General features: G+C 44.8%; 2 protein-coding genes across 2 annotated transcripts in view; one reads left to right on the top strand and one right to left on the bottom strand.

Annotated features, from left to right (window-relative positions):
• The window catches only part of LOC137320906 (centromere protein F-like), a 346,288-nt gene extending 335,763 nt beyond the window's left edge, over nucleotides 1-10,525 (bottom strand). The window contains exon 1 of the mRNA XM_067982890.1: nucleotides 10,493-10,525. The gene's annotated coding sequence lies outside the window, so the exon portion shown is untranslated. The remainder of the gene's footprint in view (nucleotides 1-10,492) is intronic.
• The window catches only part of LOC137320909 (protein limb expression 1 homolog), a 61,056-nt gene that overhangs the window by 33,159 nt on the left and 6,214 nt on the right, over nucleotides 1-21,683 (top strand). The window contains exons 3-4 of the mRNA XM_067982898.1: nucleotides 10,823-10,963; nucleotides 18,159-18,254. Of these exons, the coding sequence (XP_067838999.1) occupies nucleotides 10,823-10,963; nucleotides 18,159-18,254 (237 nt within the window). The remainder of the gene's footprint in view (nucleotides 1-10,822; nucleotides 10,964-18,158; nucleotides 18,255-21,683) is intronic.

Here is a 21,683-nt window from a genome sequence, read left to right as displayed (position 1 = left end):
TCAAGAAGGTACGAGCCCATGGAATCCAGGGTGCCTTGGCACTTTGGATACAAAACTGGCTTAGTGGCAGAAGGCAGAGGGTGATGGTCGAAGGTTGTTTTTGTGACTGGAAGCCTGTGGCCAGTGGGGTACCACAGGGATCGGTGCTGGGTCCCTTGCTGTTTGTGGTCTACATTAACGACTTGGATATGAATGTAAAAGGTATGATCAGTAAGTTCGCTGATGATACAAAAATTGGTAGGGTGGTAAATAGCGAGGAGGATAGCCTCAGTCTGCAGGACGATATAGATGGGTTGGTCAGATGGGCGGAACAGTGGCAAATGGAATTTAACCCGGAAAAGTGCGAGGTGATGCACTTTGGAGGGACTAACAAGGCAAGGGAATACACAATGAATGGGAGGACCCTAGGCAAGACAGAGGGTCAGAGGGATCTTGGTGTGCAAGTTCACAGATCCCTGAAGGCGGCGGAACAGGTAGATAAGGTGGTAAAGAAGGCATATGGGATACTTGCCTTTATTAGCCGAGGCATAGAATATAAGAGCAAGGAGGTTATGATGGAGCTGTATAAAACACTGGTTAGGCCACAGCTGGAGTACTGTGTGCAGTTCTGGTCGCCACACTACAGGAAGGATGTGATCGCTTTGGAGAGGGTGCAGAGGAGATTCACCAGGATGTTACCAGGGCTGGAGCGCTTCAGCTATGAAGAGACTGGGAAGATTGGGTTTGTTTTCCTTGGAGCAGAGGAGGCTGAGGGGGGACATGATTGAGGTGTACAAAATTATGAGGGGCACAGATAGGATGGATACTAAGGAGCTTTTTCCCTTCATTGAGGGTTCTATAACAAGGGGACATAGATTCAAGGTAAAAGGCGGGAGGTTTAGAGGGGATTTGAGAAAGAACTTTTTCACCCAGAGGGTGGTTGGAGTCTGGAACTCACTGCCTGAAAGGGTTGTGGAGGCAGGAACCCTCACAACATTCAAGAAGTGGAGATGCCGGTGATGGACTGGGGTTGACAATTGTAAACAATTTTACAACACCAAGTTATAGTCCAGCAATTTTATTTTAAATTCACAAGCTTTCGGAGATTTGCCTGAGGAAGGAGAAAATCTCCGAAAGCTTGTGAATTTAAAATAAAATTGCTGGACTATAACTTGGTGTTGTAAAATTGTTTACAACATTCAAGAAGCATTTGGATGAGCACTTGAAATGCCATAGCATACAAGGCTACGGACCAAATGCTGGAATATGGGATTAGAGTAGACAGGGCTTGATGGCCGGCGCGGACACGATGGGCCGAAGGGCCTCTATCCGTGCTGTATAACTCTATGACTCTATGACACTTCAATGATCTCTGTACCTGAACCCCTAAGTCGCTTTGGACATCCACAGTTTTTAACTTTTTACCATTTAGAAAGTACCCTGTTCTATCCTTTTTTGATCCAAAGTGGATGACCTCACATTTGTCTACATTGAATTCCATCTGCCACAGTTTTGCCCATTCACCTAATCTATCAATATCGCTTTGTAATTTTATGTTTCTATCTACACTGCTTACAATGCCACCAATCTTTGTGTCATCGGCAAACTTAGATATGAGACTTTCTATGCCTTCATCTAAGTCGTTAATAAATATTGTGAATAATTGAGGCCCCAAGACAGATCCCTGCGGGACTCTACTAGTCACATCCTGCCAACGTGAATACTTACCCATTATCCCTACTCTCTGTCGCTTTTCGCTCAACCAATTTCCTAACCAAGTCCGTACTTTTCCCTCGATTCCATGGGCTTCTAACTAAGCTAATAGTCTCTTCTGTGGGACCTCATCAAATGCCTTCTGGAAGTCCATATAAGTAACATCCATTGACATTCCCCTGTCCACTACTTTAGTCACCTCTTCAAAAAATTCAATCAGGTTTGTCAGGCATGACCTATCTTTCACAAATCCATGCTGGCTCTCTCTGATGAACTGAAAATTCTCGAAGTGTTCAGTCACCCTATCCTTAATTATAGACTCCAGCATTTTCCCCACAACAGATGTTAGGCTAACTGGTCTATAATTCCCCGGTTTCCCTCTCTCTCCTTTCTTAAAAAGCGGTGTGACATGTGCAATTTTCCAATCTAGAGGGACAGTTCCTGAATCTAGAGAACTTTGAAAGATTATAGTTAAGGCATCTGCAATGTGCTCACCTACTTCCTTTAAAACCCTGGGATGGAAACCATCTGGTCCTGGGGATTTGTCACTCTTTAGTGGCATTATTTTCTTCATTACTGTTGCTTTACTTGTGTTAATATTATTGAGTCCCTGTCCCCGATTCAATATTAGTTTTCTTGGGATTTCTGGCATGCTATCCTCTTTTTCTACTGTAAATACTGACGCAAAGTAATTACTCATCATGTCCGCCATTTCCCCATTGTCAATGACAATATCCCCACTTTCAGTTTTTAAGGGGCCAACACTGTCCCTGACCACCCTCTTTTTCCTAATATAACTATAAAAGTTCTTCGTATTGGTTTTGATATAAAGAAGCTATAAAATAAACTTTGAAACTGTTGAAAAGTGGAGTTGTATAAATAGCAGAAGCCTAAGATGTCTGCCCAGAACTACCATCTTTCATACTCCTGAACCGAATGCTTTTTGTGCACAGAAATCCCTGATAGCAATACCCTTTTAAATATTTGTTGTGCAAGACACCTCTGGATGTAGCACCTGACAGTTGATAATAAAACGGGCCCAAACCAAAATCTACTCCTTAGAAGGTTTATCACTTATCTGCTGCTCCACAACCTGCTGCTGACAGTTTGAAGTGAATGCTGATTTTTAAAGGCTGCATCTGAAATTTCCTCCCTGCCCCCCCACCATGCATTACTCCCATTTTATAGGAAACATAGAAACAGGAGTAGGCCATTCAGCCCTTCGAGCCTGTTCCATCATTCAATTAGATCGTGGCTGATCTATGTCTTAACTCCATTTGCCCGCCTTGGTTCCATATCCCTTAAACATTCTTACCCAATAAAAATCTCAGTTTTGACATTTTGATATGAATCTCAGTTTTGACATTTTCAATTGACCTAGTCCCAACAGCTTATTGTGTGAAGAAGTGCTTCCTGACATCACCACTGAATGGCCTAGCTCTAATTGTAACCCTCTCGTTATGCTGCACTAAGACAAGTTAGTATGCAAATGAGCTGACATTGTGAATTATGGTGGGGCCAGCAATGGACTGTATTGGTAGGCATAAGTAAGGAAAGATTGGAGAAAGGCAGCTGCTTAACTATGATATGAGGTAACTGAAAGAGTAGATCTTATAGAAGTAGATAAGATACTATATGGTATAGATAACTTAAATCCAGAGCACTATGTCAAAGTAAATCAAGACACTAGGACAGAGGAGGCTGAGGGGTGATTTAATTGAGGTGTATAAAATTATGAGGGGTCTAGATAGAGTGGATAGGAAGGACCTATTTCCCTTAGCAGAGCGGTCAATAACCAGGGGCATAGATGTAAAGTGATTGGTAGAAGGAATAGAGGGGAGCTGAGGAAAAAAAAATTCACCCAGAGGATGGTAGGGGTCTGGAACTCACTACCTGAAAGGGTGGTGGAGGCAGAAACCCTCATCACATTGAAAAGGTACTTGGATATGCACTTGAAGTGTCGTAACCTACAAGGCTACGGACCAAGTGCTGGAAAGTGGGATTAGGCTGGATAGCTCTTTTTCGACCGGCACAGACATGATGGGCAGAATGGCCTCCTTCTGTGCCATAAATTTTTCTATGTTTCTAAGGAGGCATAGGCTAAAAGTGATAAAAGAATAATTTAAGGTAGATTTAGAACTTCTGTATATACAGAATGATTGACATTTGGAATGATTTTCTGGATAGTGTAGTGATGTGATTTAAGATTTAAGATAGTGTAGTGATGTAAGATTTTTTTTAAATTCTGGATGGATGAGCTAAAATTGCCTGAATGGCCTTTGTCATTTGTACCTATCTTGTGAGCCTTTTTCTCATTGTCAAATATGCAGCATCATGACATAAATCATGGTTAAGCATATCTTTGCAATGTCAACTCTCATCGTAAAATGGCAAAAATGATATGTGGCCCCTCTAGCTATTCTCCCTCCCTGGTAATGAAGATAGCCACTTTTAAGAAAATTAGGTCCTCAACAACTCATGAAGCATTGGTTTGACTGATTGTGCCTTTCCTGATTTTATTCAACATGGGCCTAATGAAAGGGCTCTGGTAATAAAAGAGCTGGTGATAAAAGAGCTAAGTGGTTACCTACTTTGAGTCACAAATCATCCTTTGGCACAAACCCTTCCTCTTTATTATACCCTCTGATCTATATACCTGACTTGGTTTTCTTTCTTTCAGTCATATACAATCAAACTTCAAAAGAAACAGCATCTCATTAGTATTTTCCAAAGTGCAAATATTCCAAAGTGTGCTAAATTCTGCCGTGATTTGCTTTCAGAAGTCCATTACACAAGTGAGGAAAACATTTTCACATTGAAATATACATCCTTTTAATTGTCATTGCTTCTCTTAAAACTTCACCACCGCCACACAGTGGCTGCAGTGTGTACCATCTACAGGATGCACTGCAGCAACTTGCCAAGGCTCCTTCGACAGCACCTCCCAAACCCGCGACCTCTACCACCTAGAAGGACAAGGGCAGCAGGCACATGGGAACAACACCACCTGCACGTTCCCCTCCAAGTCACACACCATCCCGACTTGGAAATACATCGCCGTTCCTTCATCGCATTGGGACAAAATCCTGGAATTCCCTTCCTAACAGCACTGTGGGAGAACCTTCACCACACAGACTGAAGCGGTTCAAGAAGGCGGCTCACCACCACCTTCTCAAGGGCAATTAAGGATGGGCAATAAATGCTGGCCTTGCCAGCGACACCCACATCCCATGCACGAATATAAAAAAAATGGATAGTGCTAAATGTGATGGAAGGTCCTGTTATCTGACTTTGATTAGATGATGGAGAAAAAAAAGTTGTAATTGATTAAGTTTATTATCATTGCCCTTTGTTTCTCTGCTGTGTTAGACTAAGAATCAGATCAGTGCACTTATTGGCAGTTACCTGTTAATTAGATAGTTGTATGAGACCCTTAGATACATTGGAGGTAATTTTTGTCTTAACATTGATCTATTCACGCTGAAAAATGGGCGGTAGGCAGACGAAAATTTTTAAGAAACTTACCGCTCACTGCCCAACTCGATTTTGAGGGCTAGACTAAATCAGGCAGAAGCCTCAATAAAATATTTAAATCAATACCTATGCTGTTCGCATGATCCCAAAGCAATTTTGGTCTTCCACTGGGCATTGAGCAGTTGATGTAATGGTCCTTAAGGGAGTTACTGCAGACCACTCCAGAAACGCTAAAATAAAAGCTGTGGTGTTGATTTTTGTGAATGCTCCTCCTGACCTTATGATAATTTTCCCATCCGCAACCAGTCCCTCCCTGCCCATCCTTCCCCGGGATTGCTTCCAGATCCTTTAAGCACCCATTTCCAGCTCAGCTCCGTGGAGGAGCCACCAGATTTCTTGCCCCCTGTCCGATCGCAAGCTGTCTGTCAATGCTTGTTTGATGCTGGCAGCTCACCAATACCATTCTAATGAGGCCCAAACATAAAAATACTTCAGGACCCCTGCTGGTGCCCTTAGGTAAATGGGGGGACCACACAGACGATGTGCAACCAACCTGAAAACCAGCCCCTTTGTAAGTTTCAAAAGCAACACTCAGGGCAGTATGTTTTACTCATGTATTCTGAGTTCTCAATTCCTCTAATTAGATGTCGCCTTCTCTGAAAGGAACTGTGGGAAACCAAAAGAAGGCTTTTACTTAGAAAATGTGAATTAAATAATCCACAGAATTTTGCTTAGTGAATGTCTGAGTCAACAACTCGCCGGAATTCCATTTCTTTCACACCGTAGGCTAAAAATAAAAGAAAACTCATTCCCATTTCTAGGTATTTAACAGCCTTTAGCTAAAGAACTTGGCTAGTCTTGTGTAAACAATGCTCCTGTATCTGGAAGATTTATTGAATTCTATAGGAAAACATTCGACTTGGACGCAGGAAGGAAAATGACAAAATTGCTAATTCAAGTTTTTTCAAGAAAGCTGCCTTGTGTTTCTCCCTTTGGCAATTAATTCTCTACAATTTCCTTCACTCCTCGCCTGAAGTGCTGACTTACGCTGTAATAGGGTTGCACAGCATTGGCAGTGTGCTGGTATCTCGCACAGTGAGTTTGGCTATTTGATTGTGGGAGGATCGCAGCTGAGCCTAACATGTCCTCACCCCACATATGCACACACATACACACACACTTTGCAGCAGGAATTGGATAGATATTAGAATTGAGGACCCAAGGTCATTTTTTTATTTTTGCCTTTCCCAGCCTAAAGGCATTGCGACTACTTGTAACATCCCAATTTCCCTATTTTGTACTTAATACTGTTTAAAAAATGATCTTATCTTTTAGATTTACTCACATAATTTGCAAAGGAAACCAGGGCAACTGTTTTTCTTCATGCTTCTGCAAATGTCAGTTTGGATCAACCACTAGAAGCTGTGCAAAAACAGTCCAGGTTGATCTACTTTCTGCTATTCTTTCTATTCATATGACAAGCGCATCGGTTTCACTGTGCACCCTTTCTAACAGTTTGGGCATAATCTTGAACTAAGCCCATGTAAACTCACATCCACCATGCTTTGAAATTAATCATTATAAGCCATGAAACAACCCCAGAACTGAAACTATCTGATGTGAACCACAAAGTTTGTAACAAAAACATTCCTTTCTCCCAGCCTTTTGTTCAGCATGAATGTGTAATGCTGCGTGTAATGGACTGGCATCCAATTCATATAAAGAACATCACTCTCTTCCCAAATTATAGTTTATTTAAAGCTGCTCCTTATCAGTTTCAAATACAGTGCTTCATGGCTCACTACAATACCAGAGCATTATTTACACCTCCATAGGCACAATGCACAAGCATTTTATCACACTTTGATCTTGTCATGTTTCCACAAAAAGTTACATTTCAACATTATTTGGTTATTTTTTAGGTACTAATTTAAACATTTACATGTCTACAATTTGACATTCTGCATAAATACAGTATGGAATGAAAAATGGTGTAGTATGCAGCTCATCCCACTCTGAAATAAGATTTTATAATTGGTTTGTGAGTTTACAACGGGAGAATCATAGGCCCCGAAATTGGATCGCGAAAAACTAGTGCTGAAGGCTCCAATATGACATGCATGTGCTCAGTCGACACCAGGAGAGCGCCGCATTCAAATTGGTTAAGGTGCCTTGGAGTCATCCAGGGCGACCGCCTGAAACTAGTGTTAGGCCCATTGCCTGTGTAAATGTAGGACCTAGCAGCCATTGGGAAATTAGGCCGTGACTGAGTGCAGCATGCACCGTTCATGCTGCGGTCAGTTTTCTTGGGCCTAAAGCAGCCAAACCAGCACCCTTGAAGGGACCGCAGGAGGCTGTCACCAAAAAGGTAAATAAAAATTCTTTTACTTGCCTCAGTGTGGAGCCAGGATGAGCAGGAGTGCTCCTCTTGGCTCCACATTGAAACTGTGGGCCATTGCCAGCCACCGCTACCACCTGATCTCCTCCCCGCCGCCCCTCCTGGACTTAACATAGGCGTGGTGCCAGCGCCCCCTGCCGGCTAACTTTCCTCTGTGACCGGTGCATGGCCTCTTGCCCCCAGCACAATTTTATGTGGTCCTCTTGCGCATCAGTTTCAGTGCAGCGGTCGTTGCTGCCGTTGGGTTTGAGCCTGAATTTGGGAGTGAACCAATTCCTAGGCCATGGGCTCTTCCTTTTTTATGCAACTAATTATCCAACTACTCACTAATATGCACCTTCTTTATATGTTCTTTATACTATAGGGTTACCTTTGATTACTTTTGATGATAGAAGTACTATGGGAGGCCACCCTGCACTATAAATGGCCTGATGTTCTTACCATCAGAGGTAGCAAAATCTTCCTCCAGCTGAAAGTACAAGCATGGCAAATGTAAATAGTTTGCACCAGTGCCGGTGTTAGATCAACATTCTTGATCTGACAGAGGACCTGTACAGGCAGTAATGTATTGTTAGCAGCTAGATCCACAAATCCATAAATGTAATCATGACTTTACAGCAACTGTGCATGCACAAATTTATAGGTCTATGTTACCAAATCTTCCCATGCACCATAAATGGGCAGAGTTGGTGAAATGGAAACTGACGTAATTAAAGTGATATAACAAAAGAAGTATCAACCTATCACTTGCGACTACCATTTTACCAGACCATGCTATCTGCTGTTCTAAAAAAAATTCAGTGAAAATGCTCGTTCTGGAATCATGTTACATTAAGGATTAGCCAGAATAAAACAGATGTACACTGTGATTTTGGGTCAGATTGTCACCTTTGAATGGATACTTTTAACAGCCATTTGCACTGAATTTTATCCACAGCCTGCCACTGCATGGTTTCAATCAAAAAGCCATTTGTGTTAAGCTTTTGCCTGAGTACAACTGAATGCAAAAGTTCCATCTGTGTGTCAGAGAGTGTGTGTGCGTGTGATTTCAAACCCATTTCTTTAGCCTAAGTATTTTTAAGTTGACAATTTTATTTGATGCAAATAGATCTACTTTTGATTTAGGAAAAGAAACACAGAAAGAAATTTTTTTTTAAAGAAATCAGAATGTAACCAAACACATCTTTACTGCATACTGTCAAATATGACTTTTATATGGGTTGTACTGAGCTGCCTGTATTTAATGGAATTATGAGTGGGTCCTATACTGAGACATCCAAACAAAAAATGTGAAACATATTTTTTTAAGGATATATCAGTCAGGTTTTTGTTTGTTATCCTTTTAATATCTTTTTATTTTTATTTTTTTCTTGAATTGCAGAACCTTAAAGAATGTAAATATGGTCCAAGTAATCCTTCTATCACCCAGCTGGCCAAAATAAACCCCTCTTATAGGCACTTCTGATTGAATACAACTTCTTTGTTTGGTTGTACCTACTGTAAGTGGTGGGCTTATCTAAAAAAATACATTTACTGGTTATTGATTCGGTAATGAATTTGTTTTTGAAGTTCAAAACTTTTACCTGAATTCTGAGTGCTTCAATGGATATCATGTTCATGGCTCCATCATTTATAAACAAAATCTGTGTAATAATTTTACAAACTCATTTGGAACCATCTTAATTAAAAGTTGCTGACTTATAACCCATGAAAGACTAGTTATTGTTAGGGAAATTACAGGAAAAAAACCCCAGGAGAAATCCTCTGATCCATGGTTTAAATTACATAACAACAAATAATCAGGAATGTTTTTCTCCCTCAATTTTGCCCTTCGGGATATCTCAGATCAGGGCTGAACATGAGATCTTTGTGTTGAGCTCATTTCCACACCACACAGTGAATTAATCCATTGAGGAGACTGTAGGAAATACTTGTGATACAGTATAAGTTTTATTCTTTCTATTTCCCTTTTTGAAAGTTATTTTATGTTTTTCTTGTAGGCTGCCTCAAGACAAATATCATCCCTCAAACCAAGAGTGCAGATCTAAGTAATCTATTCCTAGGCCTGTGCTGGTGCAGCTGTGAGGAGGTATGTGACAGTGGAATGGGTTGACTTGCCTCTGATTTCTCTCTCTCTCTTAATCCCTCAAGGCAATGTGTGGGGAATTATAGCTGTGAACCTAGGTCCTTCCACTTCATGACACAATTACATCTGAGCATTTTGTTATCCAAAACCATTGTGGGAGCACCATCATCACAGGGACTGCAGTAATTAAAAGGGAAGTCCCACCACCAGCTTCTCAGATAACTAGGGGTAGGCAATAAATGTGGCTTTGCCAGGGTCGGCCACATCCCGAGAACAAATAATAAAAAAAAGCTGGTGTATTAATCGTTGGGAATTCCTCAGGGGTTCTCCTGATCAGCTGCCATAACTTTGGCAGAAGATCGGCAGAAACCCTGGCTGGATGCGCAAAGGGGGTTTCCGCCAATCTTCCACCAACGTTACATCGGCTAATCGGGAGAACCCCCAAGGAAATTCCTCAGCGGTGATAATCCTTCCCTGTTATGAACACAAAATTCATCATAAGCTTTCCCCTTCAAAGAAAAAAGATGTGGTTTAAGAACGTGAAAGATCTATTCGGAATTGCTTTAAATGCTTTGAATGCATTAATTATGGACACAATGGGAAAAAGTGACCTTTGACATTAATCCAGTAAATCATATCTTCCCAGAGGCTTAAAAGATTCAGAGATTTGGCTATCCGTATCAAACATGGAGCATGAATTGTACACAAAGGCCAAACATGTATCACTACATTTGGCTCTGATACTGGATTAAGGAAGCTGGTGCCTCCTACCTAAATACACACACTTGAAGGGAAGCTACTTATAAACAGATGTGACTTACTAAATAAAATAATGCTCTTACCTCACATCCATGTCACCAAGAAGGGGTGTCAAATGAAAGCCTGACATTTCCTTACAAAGAGAGAAGCAAAATCAGAGAGTAAATCATCTATCCTGCTCTTGCACACCTCCTGGAAACCAGTTATGGAGCATCAGAGGCCGAGGCCTGTAACCACGTCAGCTGGCCATCTGATTAGCTGGTGCATGGGAATACCCCAAAGGGAGGAGGAATATGGGACATAAGCACAAATACAATACTAAACTTAAAAATGTTATTTGCTAACCTTCCATCCTCCAGCATTTATATCTTCCTATTAGTTCTGTTAACTGGTATTACCATTCCTCGGTATAGTACTGTTCAACTAAGGCAGAAGCCAGACGAGATGCAGCCAGAGTAGCCCTGGTGAACTCTGTCTTCAATGAACGGCCCTCTCGTATAATCACAATGGAATTTATCAGAAACAGCGTAGAGGAAGCAGTCGCCTCAGTCAGTGTAAGTACCTACAAAACTACATTGGTTTGATTTCTCTTTAGTTGGTAATAGCAGACATGGATAGAAAACTCTACTACTGCTGTACTTGCTGACTTACAAAACTGACTTTCAAAAAAACAGCCATGTATCTAGGGCTGTGAATGTTCCCGCTCTGCTGCCGTAACTTCACTAGAAATGTTGCAGTAACCCTCCTTCCATTGCACTTCCAACAAAGTCACAGTGCCAGAGCAGGAACAGCTCCAAGGAAATTCCCAGCCAAGGTGCTGTGACACAGAGAAACAAGGTATTGAACTTCATATATGATTATGACATGTAAAAACAAGGAGTTACAGACAGTTGGACTGACAGTGAAAGGTAGCAATAATCCACAACTCTTTTCCTCTGCAACAAATCCCAACTCTTCTACCCCTGAGTGTAAGGAGCCCATGGATTTTTTTCATCTCAAAGAGTGGGACCACCCATGCAAGTGCTTCAACCAATACCTCCCCCTTGTCACTTCCATGCCCCCCAACCCCTTACTCACCAAAACAACCACTTGTCACTCTGCAACTTCTCCCTCATCCAAGCTAATTTCTTCTATAGAAGCTACCTCCTGTGCTCTTGATATCCATTGCACCCAATTCATGACTACTCAAACACCTTTTCTAACTCAATGCTAGCTGACTTTGTAATTGACTCCCTTTATTTAAACACTGACCCTCTCCCTTTCAAAACTGCTGTCAGTATTGAAAAGAAAGGAGAAAGAACTTGCATTTATTCATTTTTTATTCATTCTCAGGATGGATTGGCAAGACCGGCTCTATTGCCCATCCCTAGCTGCCCTGAAAGGTGGTGGTGGGCCTTCTTCTTGAACCGCTGAACAGTTTGATAAAACTGAATGGCTTGCTAGGCCATTCCAGAGGGCAGTTAAGAGTCAACCATATTGATGTGGGACTGGAGTCACATATAGGCCAGGCTGGGTAAGGACGATAGGTTTCCTTCCCTAAAAAACATTAGTGAACCAATTGGGTTTTTACGACAATCCAGCAGCTTCGTGGTCATTTTTACTGGCACCAACTTTTAAAAGAATTATTTCCAGATTTTTTAAAACTGAATTCAAATTCCCAGTCTGCCACATTCTCTGGATTATTAGTCCAGGCATCTGGATTACAAAGTCCAGTAACATAAGCATATAGTACCTTTCATGTCCTCAGGCTGTCCTCCACAGCATATTAAGTACCTTTTAAAGTGTAGTCACTGTTGTAATGTAGGCAAACGTGGCAGCCAATTTGTGCACAGCCAAGTCCCACAAACAGCAATGAGATGAATAATCAGATGACTTTTTTTTGTGGTTGGGCGATGAATATTTGAAAAGAACCAGGAGAACACCCTGCTCTTCTTCAAATAGAGCTCTGGGATCTTTTACAAGTATCTATCTAACATCTCATCTGAAGGGGCACCCATGACAATGCAGCACTCCTTCAGTACTGCACTGAAAAATCAGCCTAGATTATGTGCTCAAGTCCAGCAGTGAGGCTTGAATCTATGACCTTCTAACTCAGAGGTGAGCCAAATTCCTCAAAAAGCTCACCTGTCTGTCTTTACTAACCACCGCCCAATCTCTATGATACCTGTCCTTCCCAAAATCCTTAAATGTGTTGTCACCTCCCAGCTCCATGCTTATCTCTCTCACCACTCCCGGTTCTGGGGCCTTTCCAAGGGCCTCAACAGAGCTCATGCCAGCTCTCGACCAGCAAGGGTTCAGTTAGGCCTTACGAGGGCATAATGGGCAAAATTTCCAGGGTAGCCTAGGAACTCCCCTTGACCTAGGGGGTGGGCAAAAGACTTGCTTGCGGCACCCCTCAGTAGAAATTACTGGGCTTCTTGCACAGGTCAGAATCTCAGTAAAACCGGGTACTGCCCCAAATTCCAGCCTCTTGGTAAGCAATGCACCCACTCGCTAACCTCTCTGGCCCCTAAGATTTTGACTCCATTATCCCTCTATGCCCTCCCTCCATCCTACCTCTGCAACCTTCTCTAGCTTTATGTCCCCTCACACACCCTCCAGTCCTTTGCATCGAACCTCATATCCACCCAACCTCCTTCCACCTCACCTTTGATGGCACGGCTTTCAGCCTTTTCAGCCCTGCTTTCTGCAATTCTCTCCCTAACATGTTTAAATTCTTCCCAGCCTTTAAAATCTTCTCAAAACCATCTCTTCAGCCAGGCTTTATTATAAGCCTCCCACAAAGTTGTCCGTTCCTTTTCCAGGCACCTTAGATGTCTTTCTATGCTAAAGGCACTAAGGAAATGCATGTTATTGATGTTGTTATTGCAGGACATAGGCTTTTCATAATCTTAGCATTACTTTTAATCTAATGGGGAAAAGCCTAAAGTACACAACAGTGCATTTCAAAGCGGTGGTCAATTCAGAAATTTCTGAAAGGAGATGTAAGCACTAAAGATGCAAGATTTATTTAGTCAGGAGGGGAAGGGGGTTTGGGGCATGGCTTCCTCCTCCTGGAAAATTTAGATTTTTGAGGTGAGCAAGATGCAGGAGCTGAGGCCCTACTTGAGGTGCATTTTCCAGCACTTTTGTTGCTTACTGTAATTTTGTCTTTCAAGCCAAAAATAATTTATCCTGGGAGGATTCAGGACCTTTTAACTATGAAATAATAAATAGCTGTACAAACATCAATACTTTACTGGCTCCTTCCATTGGGAAGTTAATCACAAATATGACTTGCTGATTTTTAAACTAAAATCTTTCACAATATGCAACTACAATAACCCTAACTGACAGTGTACTCTTGGAAACTGACAAAACTGACGATGTTTTGTACAGGATTCCATGGCAACTGCCGCCTCCCTCCCATCCATGGGCACCCAGCAGTCTTTCTCTCCTTTGCTGCATTTCACCCAGGAGAATCTGAAGGTTGACCTCATTAAAATTTTGGGTTCTTCTTTTCAGCCTCCTTCCAGTGTCCTGCTCCCTTCTTTGGCAGCCTGCGCCTACTGCTCCAGTGGAAGACATTCTTCAAAAGTGCCACAAAATCCCACATGAGCCATCCATTACAGCTGCTTGACAGTCAACAAAGTCTTGCAAGAAGTTTACAGCTTACATGCTGTGTTCCCTCAGCTTCCTGCTGAAACCCTCAGCCATTCTTGAGCTTTTGAAGGCTACATTTTAAATGTCCAATTTCCCACCCTCATGCAGTATTCTGTGTTATATGAGAGTTGCACTCACTCAAAGCCAGAGGCTATGCAATGAACTGACCCAGTGATTTATTCCAAGGTCAGTGTTGGAGTGAATCGGCAGGTGCACGTCCCAGCTCAGCATTGCCACAATGGGACTCGTTTTTAAATTAAGTTTTTTTTTATTCGTTCATGGAATGTGGGCGTCGCTGGTGAAGCCGACATTTATTGCCCATCCCTAATTGCCCTTGAGAAGGTGGTGGTGAGCCGCCTTCTTGAACCGCTGTAGTCCATGTGGTGAAGGTTCTCCCACAGTGCTGTTAGGAAGGGAGTTCCAGGATTTTGACCCAGCGACGATGAAGGAACGGCGATATATTTCCAAGTCGGGATGGTGTGTGACTTGGAGGGGAACGTGCAGGTGGTGTTGTTCCCATGTACCTGCTGCTCTTGTCCTTCTAGGTGGTAGAGGTCGTGGGTTTGGGAGGTGCTGTCGAAGAAGCCTTGGCGAATTGCTGCAGTGCATCCTGTGGATGGTACACACTGCAGCCACTGTGCACCGGTGGTGAAGGAAGTGAATGTTTAGAGTGGTGGATGGGGTGCCAATCAAGCGGGCTGCTTTGTCCTGGATGGTGTCAAGCTTCTTGAGTGTTGTTGGAGCTGCACTCATCCAAGCAAGTGGAGAATATTCCATCACATTCCTGACTTGTGCCTTGTAGATGGTGGAAATGCTTTGGGGAGTCAGGAGGTGAGTCACTCGCCGCAGAATACCCAGCCTCTGACCTGCTCTTGCAGCCACAGTATTTATGAGGCTGGTCCAGTTAAGTTTCTTTTTTAAATTAAGTGAAATTTATACCAAGTGTACCTCCTAATTTATGTCCAAACTCTGACAATTATGTAAGTACAGTGACATGTAATCTCAAATAAAGGCATTGGTGGTGAATTTCTGCGAGGATTCCCCAATCTCCCACCGTAACTTCAGTGGAAGATCGTCGGAAACCCTGGAACAATGGCATAAGCGGTTGTTTATGCTGTTTCTCAGGAGTTTCCACCGCTTTTTAAAATTGAAATCACAGCAGGAGATTGGAAGAACTCCTGTGGAAATTCCAGGTGTAGGTTTGAAAGGCCACATAGTTTCAGGCACCAAGGGGAGGCGAGATGACAAAAGATAATAGGGCAGCACACGTATTTGTGTGGATTAAAGGGTTGTTTGTACTGATGATATGTGTAGATTGGTTTGTGGCAAGGTGTAGGAATGTCTGGGAGAAAATGTTGCAGAATATTTCCAAAATGGAAGCATTGGTAGTTGTGCAGGAGAGCTAAATGTCAGGACAGGAATGATTTGATGTAATTGCAAAAAGGGGACCATAACGGCAGGAATGGTTTTGATATGGTCACAGTTATTAATTAGTTGAAGTTGTTCCTTATGAGTCTGCCCAGAGATGTCTCGCAGCTGGCAAAGGTTTTATTCTGCAATCTCTTCCTCAAGCAGGGCCTCACCTCCCTTTTGCTCCTCTGGGCATTAATCAGTAGACCTTTGTGAATGGCAAAATTGTGTAGCATGCAGCAAAACATAAAGGCCCGATTTTCACATGAAATTGCTGGTGCGTTGGGGGTCGGGGGGCTGCGAAAATCGGGAAATTCCCGAGTGAGTGAAGAACTTGGTCCCAACCCGCCGATTTCCGGGTTTCCCACAGACACACTAGTGTATACACCGCTTCCCAAATGCGGAAGTCCCGTCGGCAACTAAAGCCGGTGGGATGATAGTTAAAGAACCAAATGTACCTCATTGAGGTACTTAAGGTAGTTTATTTCTGACATAGTAGATAGTTAAACCGATTTTAAACTTACCTGGGCGGCTTTCCAACGGCTTCCAATTCACGCCTGGTGAAACCTGATATGAAGGGCCGTTCAGGCAAAAATAAAGTAAATAAATAAAATAAAAAACCATTGCACAAAGTTAAAAAACAAAATAAACCTACCTTTCCACCGATGTCACCTGTACCCCCTGCAATGATGTCCAATGTCCCCTTCGCTGATGTCCCCCTCTGCCCCCGATGTCTCCCTCTCCGATCTCCCCCCTCCCCCCCCCTCCACTCCCGATCTTCAGCGCCCTCCACTCTCTGTTCCAGCGCTGGATGACGTCTCTCTCTCTCTCTCTCCCCCTCCACCTCCCGGTGTTGCAGCTCCTGTCGGAATCCAGCCTGTCGATCAGGCTGGCTGCAGGGCGCGAAATCCGGAAACAACTTTAATCAACTTCAATTACATCGTGATCGCGTCGGAAAAGGTAAGTGTTTTTTATTCGGGTTTGCAATGCGCACCTTCACCATCACCGCCCCCCTCCCCCACTGCTACCATCCCTCTGTCATTTTAAAATTTAGCCCAAAGATTCAAGGCTCCCTGGCTGGACCTTTACTTGAGCCCTTCCCCAGGTTTATCAAGGCACCTGAAGCATGCCTGCAGAATACCAATGGCCTGCTTATTGACAATCAAGGTGGCACCATGAGCTTTATTGTATATGGGTTGAGTCAGGGTTCTCAGGATCCAAACCAATGTCATCAGCCATTGCTACAGCTATCCAGACACCAGAGCTGGTACGGTGGACTGTCTTAAAATAAAAGAATCATGACAGCTCCCTGGATACAAAGCATTCACATTCATTATGAGGGAATTCAGATTGCAGACCAACAGTACATTGATGGACTGGTACACTATGTGCATTGGAAAGATTATGAACGGAACTGCACCCACAAACAATATATCAGTCATTTGCTTGATACAGTGGTGGGCAGTGTGATGCCTCTGCTATAGATGGGCTGCACGTTTGGGGCAAACAGATTGCATTTCACCTCTAATGCCTCATGAGAGAGTCAGTCTTCTTGAACATTTCTGATTGCTGAGATTGAGATATGACTGCTTGGTCTGTATACGTGGGTACCTAAAAGTGGGTGCCAGATGCCTCTTTTAACACCTGATCAGCCTGGTCTCTCTGTATGACACTTCCAATCCATTTTTTCTTCCTCTTCATAGAGTATTCATCAGCAAAGCAGAACCAATACAGAATCCTCAGAAGATGGTCTTTAGCTCCATATCCAAATGTCAGCAGCTGTCTTGCAATCCCAAACACATTTTTTATGCTGGCTTCATTTCAGGAGGCAGGCATAAGGAGGGAAATTCAACACTGCATATTAAAGTTACATTTAAATATGATTTGCAAGTGGTGGACAATATTTTAGTGAGCACTGTCAGCCATCACATTGTGTGGCAAGGAAAATTTCAACAGGATTTTTGATGGGCAGGGTTTTTGACATTATAACTCCCTGATCCTTTTCTCTCTTCCAGTCACCTGAATTTGCCTGAAAATTGGCAGTAAACATAAAGAAAATCTAGGGCCATGTCTCTCAATATTCCTAGTAACCAATTGGCTGTACAGTGCTTCAGGATATGATAAGATGCTATATAAATGCAAGTTCTTTCCTTTTCTTCACCTCCCACTGAGATCTGGGGGGTGAAATTGGTCTTCAGCAGTAGCGCAAAACAGGCTATAGTGAATCGGCAGCCCGTTTTACACACTTCCTGATTTTCTTTTCCATTAAAGTAAAATAAAACTGATAATACTAAAGGTTTCACACCGCAAAACTGATATTTCCTGATGTCCAACATTAACAGCATTGTGATCACAAAAATAGTACACTCATATCATGATCCTCGAATGCCAATGGAAAAACATACTGCACTAAATGTCATTTATAATTAAAATCAACCGTTTAGTTAGGTGTACATAAATTCAACCCAATAATTCATTCCCATTGTTCAGACCACTTCAGTCTCAGTTTATCATATCTAGATTGCATGCCTAGGTAGTTTTACTGTTTTCACTGAGCAGTGTCTAGGATCATTACTTGAAAGATATTGCTCCCCTTGGAGACTCAGACTGGTTGGGTATCTTCATTGTTAAAATATTAATAGGGCAGATACCAAAAACACTTAATTTTGCAAGTTCCTTTTTTTTCATTTGCTTAAGGGGAGTACAAGTGATGCAGAGGATCCTGGCACAAGCATTGGGGCTTATCACTATATGCTGGAGGCAAATAGAGGCAAAACAATGTTGGAATTTCAGGTAATTTGATCATCATCTTTTCCCTGCCTCTCACTTTTGTAAATTTATTATGGTAGCTTTTCTTGACCTTTGACACCCGGGACTACCTTTTCTTGGGTTTCTGCCCACTTTTCATTACACTGGGATATCTGGGGTTTCCTGGAAGAGACAAAACATATGCAAAAGTGTAGAGTCATCACAATGATGCAAATGAGATGAGAGGGAGCAGTTCAAGCCTCCCGCCTCAGTTTTCTGGCAATGTGGCTGAGGGACACCCAGACACAAGGATGTCTAAGAAGGTTGCGGTTTGCTTGTGCTGGCACCCCTCTCAGACCAGTGGGTCCTCTAATTATTTGCAAAGTTACTCACCTGATCATTTTCTCTCTCTCCCTATGGAATTTGTCCGGTTTCTATTTAGTGCTATACCTCCTGCTAAGTGACTCAGCTGGGATCAGTAACTCACTGTGTGAAGGACAGAATCACATTTCTTTCTAGCATATCTGGTTAACACATCTACCTACTGCATCAGCAGGAACTCACCTTGTTCAGAGACAGTACTGTGGGCTCGATTTTACCGGCGGGTTTCCTGTGGGTTTCCAGCGGGGGGGCCCCGAATATCCCGATATCCAGTCACGTGACCGGATCGCGCCACGATCCCGCCCACTTCCGGGTTCCCCGATGACGTGCGGGGGTGCGTGCGTGGCCCCCGCTGGTCGGAATCCCGCAGGCAATTAAAGCCAGCGGGATGCCACTTGAGGTTATTTATTTTGCTTGTTCAGGTCATTAACTGGCCTGATTAAGGGACTGTGTGTGATTTTGGGGAAACATGGGACTGTTTCACACACTGGGGGAAACAGTCCCAGTTGAACTGGACGTGTTGCAGCCGTCAGCCTGTGGCAGCTGCAAAGGTCCATTTGACAGGTGGGGGGGGAGACCCTCACCCATTGCAGGAGGCCGCTATGTCACTTGGGACAAAGTGTGGCCTCCACCACCCCACTCCGGACGGTCAAAGTGACCAACCTGCACACTCACCCCGGGGTCCGGAGACATGTGCCTACCTTGCGGACCCCCTCAGATGTACATATTGCGGATGGGGGCCACCGTAGCTGCAGTCATGACCCCCTCGGAGGGCAAACAACATCACCAGCCTCGCCATCCACGCCGTCCACCTCTGACACGTGGAGCTCCACAACAGAGTCCTGTGACACATCCACCTGTACAGCAGGAGGGAGGGCTACCGCAGAGAGAGACGCGTCGCAGAGGGCACTACCCTCACCACAGGGTCCACAGACCGAGGCGCGGCTCCCCGGAACTCTCCGAGCAGCAGTGCACACGGAGGCGCAGATTCACTCGACAAGTAGTCGTGGAGATCTGCAGGCTCTTTCATGCCGAGCTGCTCCTGGCTGGCCCCAGCACCGTCTGCTTACCTGTCGCTGCCAAAGTCACCACTGCCCTCCACAACTTCTCCACCGCATCCTTCCAGGGTGCAGCCGGGTACACCGCCGATGTCTCTCAGTCGTCTGCGCGGAAGAGCCCTGCAAATACACCTGCACCTACTCTGCAGTAACACAATGGGTGGCATCAGTGGTGGGTCCTCATAGTGATACCCAGGAGCGGGCATTATTGCACACAACAGACAGGATTCGCGGAGACATGGCAGTGGTGGTGCCAATATAATGTGTGATGTTTGTTGCTCTGAAATTCAATATAGGTAACACCCATGGCAAACCCTCCGACACCCTTGTGCATCCCCTTCATGCTCACGACACGTTTGCCTTACGCTGCCTACTGCACATATGTGATGTATGCCCTGTGGCTGCAGCACAGGTGGTGGCAGGTTGAGTGAGGCTGGCCGTGAGGGAGATGCACAAGAGGGTGAGTATGGGATAGAGCCATTAGATTGTATGAGGATTGGGTTGCGTGTTAGTGGCGGGGTGAGTACTGGCGAGGTGAGTAGATGGAGGTAAGATGAGGATGGGGTTTGAGTGGGTATGAGGGGTGATGTGACAGAGTAGTGTTGGCGGTGCCGAAGGAGATGTGGGGTGGGGGCAGTGTTGTGGCAGACGGAGTGTAGGGGAAAGAGTAAGTGTTCTCACTGTGGCTGACCTACTGCGGTCATTGGAGCGCCTCCTGCACTGTATGCAGGTGGGCGATATGTTGGTGGTGCAGGTGACCCCCTCTGCCACCTCGAGCCAGGCCTTCTTGGTGGCAGAGGCAGGCCGCTTCCTCCCGCCCGCCGGGTGGAAGATCTCTGTCCTCCCCCTCCTCCTCACCCCATCTGATGATACCTGGGGTGAGGCATCATTAAACTGGGGGCAGCCTTCCCCCTGGGCTGCTCCATGCTGTAATTTGTTCCATTGGTTGCAGCATCTGTCAGTGGAGGACTGCCCCTTTAACTAGAGAGCCTCCAGCTGACAGATCGTACTGCGCATGCGCAGCCCGCCCGACGCGCAGACCAGCAGCGCGGACCCCGGAGGAGCAGGTAAATGATTCCAATTAGTGGACTGCTACGATCGCGCGGGCAGCCCACTAATTTCACCGGGCGCGGGGGCCACGCACCCGAAACCCAACCCGCCGGAAACCCGCAGGCCTGCTAAAATCAGGCCCTGTGTCTCCAAGGGCCCGATTTTACCAGGGGTGCGGGTTCCCGGTGGATGGGCAAGCGGGCGCGTGAAATTAGTGGGTTTCCCGCGCGATCGCAGCAGGCAACACACTAATTGGATCCACTTACCTGCTCCTCCGGGTTCCCCGCTGCTGGTCTGCGCGTCGGGCGGGCTGCGCATGCGCAGTAAGATCTGTCAGCTGGAGGCGCTCTATTTAAAGGGGCAGTCCTCCACTGACAGATGTTGCAAGAAATAGCAAAGATGACTGCATGGAGCAGCCCAGGGGGAAGGCTGCTCCCAGTTTAATGATCCCTCACCCCAGGTATCAATACATGGGGTGAGGAGGAGGGGGAGGACAGAGATCTTCCACCCGGCGGGTGGGAGGAAGCGGCCCGCCTCTGCTACCGGGAAGGCCTGGCTCGAGGTGGCAGAGGGGGTCACCCGCGCCACCAACATATCGCCCACCTGCACACAGTGCAGGAGGCGGTCCAATGACCTCAGTAGGTCAGCCACAGTGAGTACACGTAGTCTTTCCCCTACACTGCGTCTGCCACATCACTGCCCCCACCCCACATCTCCTTCGGCACTGCCAACACTACTCTGTCACATCACCCCTCATACCCACTCAAACCCCATCCTCATCTTACCTGCACCTACTCACCTCGCCAGTACTCACCCCGCCACTACCACACAACCCAATCCTCATACAATGTCATAGCTCTATCCCATACTCACCCTCTCGTGCATCTCTCTCACGGCCAGCCTCACTCAACCTGCCACCACCTTTGCTGCAGCCACAGGGCATGCATCACATATGTGCAGTAGGTAGCGTAAGGCAAACGTGTCG

The sequence above is a fragment of the Heptranchias perlo genome, chromosome 4, assembly GCF_035084215.1.
Source record: "Heptranchias perlo isolate sHepPer1 chromosome 4, sHepPer1.hap1, whole genome shotgun sequence".
NCBI lineage: Eukaryota > Metazoa > Chordata > Chondrichthyes > Hexanchiformes > Hexanchidae > Heptranchias > Heptranchias perlo.
The sequence above is the reverse complement of the archived record's forward strand: the minus strand, read 5'-3'. Positions and strand labels throughout refer to the sequence as shown.